Genomic DNA, 7,081 nt, shown 5'->3' with positions numbered 1-7,081 from the left:
CACCCAGCCAGGCGGACCTAATATGTTATCGTATTAGGTCCGGCCGGACCTTTAAACGAGGCGGACCAAATATTATGCGTAAGCCCTGTGTATTTATCAGGTAAGTTACGGAGTAATCCGCAGCAAAAATTAGTATTAAATCAATAGTTTGAATTGGTATGAAACATACGTCAAAATATATATTGGAATATAAAGAAAAAAGAAGAAATATAAGGAATAGAAATCAAGCTCAGGTCCATTGAAAAAAATTATGAGCAAAAAATAAAACATCAAACTTTAAGGTGAAATCAGGTGCCATGGAGGAATAAGCATCCCTTGTCGTTCGGTCAATCCCGCCGTGTTTTCTTTGTCATGATTAGGGAAAAACTCCCTATGAAATTCAATGTGAAAATTTATATGGCCTAAAAATTTCCATGGATAAAAAACGTCTGTGAGCATTGGGATTAATGAAAGATTAAACTTGTGTTGTACCAACTATAGATATTGCCAAATTTGCGAGACTGTTGATAAATTATCCTTGTTTCATCAGCTAGCTTATCTCACAACGGTAATTGTTCGTATGTACAGAATCCTCTTGTGTATCGAGTCAAGTGGGAGACATTGATTTCATAAGCAGGGTGATAACAGGACACCTTTTTTTAAATAAAGGAAATTGGCGATAGCAAATTTGAAGTCAGCAAGTTTATCATAAAGTTTTGTTGTTAGATTTCCGTTAAGTGTAAAAACATTAAATACACTGTCATTATCGAAAATGCGCAAAAATATTGTGCAATGAAAACCTAGTCACTTTCTTTTATCAAATATTTATTTAATTTTTTACAAATAAAAGAATTTAAACAGTTTTAAAAAAGACATACATATTTTTTCAAGATTTTTCCTTCATGTATTGTTGTCCTCTTTGAGGATACTGAAAATTCTTATCCAATGGAATATTTTCAAGATGTAGATCTCCAACTAGGTTTGTAATCATAAGATAAAATTTTGATTGTTCACAACATTTATAATTATATTTGTCTATTCCAACGTTTTTACTTTCATTGTTTGCAGATATTCATAAATGACAACACCAAAAATGTAAAATGAATAAATTCACATGAAGAAATGAAATATACACACAATCAATAGCAGTTTGCTGTTGAGGCAGATTAATAGTGTTGTGCTTATTTTCAATATGAGCATTAAAAATTGCCATTCGTTGTGGACATGGAATGTACAATTTTGAATTCACTTCCGGCACACCAGGACAGGGCAACTTGCATGATGCATGACGTAGTCACTCACACTTCCCATGAAAGTGCGCCTGAGCAAGCCCATACCACGACATCCGGTCACTATCAAATTAGCATGTTCCTTCTCCGCCACATGGACAATGGCCTCCCCTGGATCCCCGTGTCTTTTTAGGAATTTTGCCGATTTCTGAGAGGGAGAATTGGAGAACTCAACAGTTAACATGTATTTATTATACTTAAATACTGTTCCTTATATGAATTAAGTTTCCTTTCCTAAGACGTACATGTATAATCATTTAAAAAAAAGATTTTTTTAATGAAAAAAGCTTTCTATAAAAGCGTACGCACGTATACTTAAAAATAAAATTTGAATTTCCAGACATATTGTCTGGAAATTCAAATTCAAATTTTCTGTGGCATTTTAATGAAATCATAACTTTTAGAAGACCCTTTTTGATTTTGATGTCGAAAGGTCAAAAATTCATATATTGTATGAAATTATGTCCAGATAGCTTTAGGTATTTGTGCTTTTGCAATGCAAAAATGGACGAAACCGTCCTATCTGAAGAAAGGCCCCTTTTAAGGTTAAAATGTCAAGGTTCATCCTTCTATTTATTCCCTAAGCTTTTTTCTTTCTAATTCAAATACTCTACCTATTTGACTTGACTTTTTTGCAGAATTTAAAGAAGTCTGCAAGGAGGAAGGGAATAAAGTCAAAACTTTCCTAAAACTTAAAGATTCAAGTCTTACTAATGAACAGTATGTCTGCTTTTCTCTTGACCCAAGTTCAATTCTCATTGAGGTATGTTTTTATTTTTGATACAATAATTTTTATCTTCCAGGAGGTAAGATTTTTAGAACTTTGATGAAAGAATAAGAATTGAGGCAAAAAAAGAAAGTTAAACGACAAGAAATAGGGTTAATTTCACTGTAACTGAAATCCCTCAAAGGTTTTTCATCATCGCTAGCAACCAATGAATTCCAACTTTTGACAAGGGGAGGTCTGCATATCAAACTTTATACATGCTATACAATAATTTAACTTGGAACATAAAACTGTGTACTTACGATGCCCATTTTCTCTATTTTCTTGTTATATTTGGCTTCCAGAGCCTCCACTTTATGTCTCACCTCCTCCAACAGTTCACGGTGAGGGTCTTAAAAACAATTACAGCTAACAGACAAAGAACTCAGAAATTCAATTCATTTATTCCAGTTTATCTTTCTCTTGAACAATTCTTCATAAATAATTTTACATTTATATGTCATATTTCTTACTTTTTTACTTTTTAAATACTTTTGTTCTTGTCATATACTGTGCATTTTGACAACACACAAGAAGTGCTTTAAAAAGACCCAAGCGTTACAACATATGTGATTGTTTAACTTAAAAAGCCACCAAAAGCCCCAAAAATAATAATAATAATCATGCAGTACAAAATTTAAACATGCATAAATTCAACAAATTAAAAGCATCAGCTTCGTTTTAAGCGTTTATAACAGACATTTTATAAATCATACACTTTTAATTCTGTAAATATGTGGCATTAAAATTTTAATTTTTCGTTTAAATTTCGTTTACTTCATATCTCATGCAAAAGCACAGTCCAGTGGTTTTACAAATAATTTTTCGATAAAATAATAACATTTTAAAAAATACAGCAATCAGCAATACTAGTATGTATAAACAAATAACTGAGAGAAGTACAGGTGTTTATTGAACTTATTTTTTATGTCAAAAAAAAATCTTTAAAAATTCGTTGGATTATTCTTCTTATAAAAGTATTTAACAGAATGAAAATAAAACGTTTCAAGACTTTATTACATCTTTTTTCATAACACAGGAAAATGAAAACATATATGATAATTGTCTTTTATGAACATAGTTAAGTCTCCATGCTGTACTGTCAACATGACACCGAGGTATGTTTTCTGATAATACACATTTCTGTAGTATTAATAAGTTATCTGTATTTTTTGCTGATAATTAATTTTAACTAACATACTTGTATTTATTTTATAACAATAGTAAATAAATATATGAATTTCACTATATAATACATGAATTTCAACCGAGTAAATATTTGTAATCTACAATAAACAGTTTAAAAGACAAAAAGAGTAAATATTATAATAAGAGAACCAAATATTGACGAGATAAGGTAATACGATTGTTGGTTAAGATCTAATCTTCATTGCTGTTCACTTCCGGCACACAAGGACAGGACAATGGGCATGATGAATGACGTAATCACTGACACTGCCCAGAAATGTCCGCCTTATTTTGCCCATCCCTCGACAACCAGTCACTATCATATTGGCCTTCTCCTTGTCCGCCACGGCTACAATCGCTTCTCCTGGTCCCCCCTGTTTGGTCACAAATTTTCCCAATTTCTGTGGGATTCAAAACAAAATGACCCTTGTATATGCAAAAATAAGGGATGAATCTATCATAAATTACTACAGCACTCTTCCTCCATTGCACAAAAATAACTGTCCAGGTGCTTTTAATTGGCTAATCTGTAATTTTTTAATTGGCTAATCTTTAATTTGAAGGATTTCTAAAGTTTATTTCTCCATGCAATAAAGACATATTATGGAAAGTTCTACAAAATAGCAGTTTCGTCTTTTTTAAGTGTTTCTCTCTGCAAATGATCATTAAATAACCAAACCCTTCTCTGATGTTCAATTAAGGTGATTGCATATTCCTCTCTTTCTAAAGCTAAATAACACTCTGGAGGTAGACAGGGGATGCTTACTCCACCATGGCACCTGATCCCACCTCTGATGTGTGCGCTGCTCTTATTTTGTATCGTTCCAATGGACGTTTGAGCTTGATTACTGTTTGTTATCTTCGTATTTCATTGCATGAAAATAATCCGATATAAAGGAAAATGTATTCAAAATATTTCCTGAGAAATAACTTTACTTACGATGCCTGCCGCCTTTATTTTCTCTTGGTACTTGTTTTCCAGTGCTCTCACTTTTTTGTTAATCTCATCCAGCAGTTCGTGCAAGACAGCAGGGCCTTAAATACAGTGATTGATAAACTCAAAATACAGAAAAAAAGAAAAAGAAATATTCATTCTGGCTGGTGAGGACCTGTTTGTTAAAGGGAACCAAGGGCAACAGCTGGCACCCTCAATTCAGATCAGAAAATTCGACTTTGGTTAGGTACTTCATGGTAAGCTGTGACTTAGATTATTCAAAAGATAATCTATAGAAAAAGTAATAAACTAAAAGATACGTGGCAATATATATTTTTCTTCTTATGTGCCATAATGTGCGTTCCTTTCCTTTGTCAGAAAATTTTGGGTTCTTGGAAATGTTAAAATACAGAAAAAAAAGAAAAATATTCATTCTGTCAGGTGAGGACCTGTCTGTTAAAGGGGGACCAAGGGTACAGGTGGCACCCTCACTTCAGAACAGATCATTTGACTTTCGTTAAGCACCCCATGGTAAGTTGTGACTTAAATTATTCAATAGATAATCTAAAAAAAATAATTTAAAAAATTGATATGTGCATGACATGATATGGCAATACAGTATCTACGGTAATTTTCTTTCCATGTGTGTTCCTTTCCTTTTTCAGAAAATTTTGGGTTTTTGGAAATATCTCCGATACAATAGTATGGATTCCTACTATACATGTATATCAGCAATAAAAAAGACAAATATTCATAAAGAAGAGAGAAGGAATTTAAAAAAAAAAAAAAGGCAATATTTCAAAACATTTGTGGTTAAAATCTCTCATGACTTGTACTTTAAGGGGTGTCTGTTAAGTTGAGGTTTTCTGCTACATTGACTATGATGGATATTTTTTATACTTAATTATTCTTAATAATTATTCTTAATTACTCAATTCTTTACAAGAGATTGGTTTAATATGGAAATAAATTCAACATCTATATACAAGCATAATGGCAAATCAAACAAAAGACAACAAAAGCTGGCACAAATACATGTTACATGTACACTATAAAAGTAGTTAAAAATATACGGTAGACATTCATGCAATAAGACATGCTATGGACATTCACTTCATTGCCTTTAGTTTAAAAAGTATCAAATGATTTTGTGGGTCCTCTAAAAGACCATTTTTGTCTTCATTTTGTTTCACTGATGATCTAATCATGTGTTACATTGCAGTAACGAATTTCTCATTGAAATGACTCTCGAATTCTTTAACTTGGCAGTTTTTCAACAAATTCTCTGTTGATTGTTGCTGTTCATCTTCTATTTTTATTTTGCTTAATCAACAGAACTCATAAATCAAACTTGTTTCTAACTTAATAATTTTAATTTATTTTATTTATTATTAATAAATTACATCAGTTTTGCTGTACTTCGTATATACAGTTGTATGCTTTAATCATTTTTTTCCCTACTGGTCTTAACACACATTTTTTTCTTCAGTATTATATTTTAAAAACAAACTCTTACACAGGAGACATGTAAAAACAGATAAATGTGTGCAGGTTTGATTGAGTTAAAGAACTTACGTTCTACAGGGGTACCAAGATCTGTAATTAACACAAACAACATGGCGTATACAGGCAAATCACTCACCGTGGTACTGCACGCTTACTAAATCACAATGGAGGCAAATTATACAAAGCTCAAATAGGTCTAAAAGCTTGGGATATCTCATTTTTATTCTTTAACATTTCAGTTTTTGATCTAGGCCAATTTGTTCGAAATAAGTGATGATATGGCATTTTTGATGCCATGTGTACACCACTGTCTTATTGCCAAGGATTGTTGAAATTATATGTAGTGATCTTTTCTAAATCGCGAAATAAACAATATCACCATTCAACTCTGCGTTGTTGACAAAATAAATTTGCTGTACAAAATAGCGTTAAGGCTGAAATTGGAAATTTTGAGGCTTTTCATGCACTGTCTATTAGGCTGTAACATTGGATTCATCATTGACTGGTTAGGAAGGATCATTTAACATCTTTTGAGACTTTAAAAAGTGAAAATTTTCTATGCTGTTTTCACAATATCAACATTCAGCTGATTTTACATGAATTAATAGTTCAACAATATCTTGGCGTTTTTTTTGTTAGAACAATGTAAGAGCAGAACCAGATTCGCACTTTATCTTTAAATCACAATTAATTCCAAACAAATTAACGAAATCCTAGTAAATTATTATAAGTGAGCATTCCTACGGATGATTTAATAAGTAATGTGTGTTAATTTGAACATACAGATGTAATAAATAGATAATCTATTATTTGGAGCATTTTCTATCCAGTGTCTACAAAGTAGTAATGAACGGCAAAAAGCTAAGACTGTATTGACCAATGATAAATACATGTATACTATAATAATGATGTCCTTTCTGGCAGATTTTATGTTTTGTTTTCTTTGTTTGTGTGTTGTTTAGCGTCCATCTTGAGTATTTTTCACTCATATGGAGACGTCAACACTTGCCGGTGGAGAGCTGCAAATTTTATCCTATACTCGCAGTGAGGGATCTTCTTTGCGCCAGCACCTACTGCGACACGGGACCTCGCGGTTAATATACGGTCTCATCCGAAGGACCGGTTTCAATCTAACCTCTAGAGGAATGATAATGTACGTGTTTTTATATTGCAGTTTGTTTAATGAATGAATATCTGCCGCAAAGCACAATATTCATTAATAATTGTGTTCTATGTCACCTGAGTCACTCATTTTCAATATTGGAATCTTAGAACAAAGCCCGTTAGACAACAAACATAATCCCAGTAACAACAAGATCCTGCAATTGTCTTTTGTTGTCTAACGGCTTTGGTTTTATATTCTAATATTGTGCTTTCTGGTTTATTTTCTTTCACTTAACAAACTGCAATATAATACAT

At 32.1% G+C, this 7,081-nt stretch overlaps 2 protein-coding genes across 2 annotated transcripts; both read right to left on the bottom strand.

Moving 5' to 3' along the window:
* Positions 1–717: 717 nt before the first annotated feature.
* On the bottom strand, positions 718–2,387 carry LOC134255314 (universal stress protein in QAH/OAS sulfhydrylase 3'region-like; the record flags this gene model as incomplete). The annotated part of the gene is made up of 2 exons (XM_062737839.1): positions 718–1,416; positions 2,298–2,387. Coding segments are annotated over 2 exons (282 nt in total), but the record flags the coding sequence as incomplete, so codon positions are not given.
* A 643-nt stretch (positions 2,388–3,030) lies between these two features.
* LOC134255315 (universal stress protein in QAH/OAS sulfhydrylase 3'region-like) lies at positions 3,031–4,258 on the bottom strand (the record flags this gene model as incomplete). Its single annotated transcript, XM_062737840.1, has 2 exons — positions 3,031–3,623; positions 4,163–4,258. Coding segments are annotated over 2 exons (288 nt in total), but the record flags the coding sequence as incomplete, so codon positions are not given.
* Positions 4,259–7,081: the final 2,823 nt, after the last annotated feature.

Source organism: Saccostrea cucullata, unplaced genomic scaffold (genome assembly GCF_032062105.1).
Source record: "Saccostrea cucullata isolate Sc308-1 unplaced genomic scaffold, CSIRO_AGI_Scuc_v1 ctg16463, whole genome shotgun sequence".
NCBI classification, from domain to species: Eukaryota; Metazoa; Mollusca; class Bivalvia; order Ostreida; family Ostreidae; genus Saccostrea; species Saccostrea cuccullata.
The sequence above is the reverse complement of the archived record's forward strand: the minus strand, read 5'-3'. Positions and strand labels throughout refer to the sequence as shown.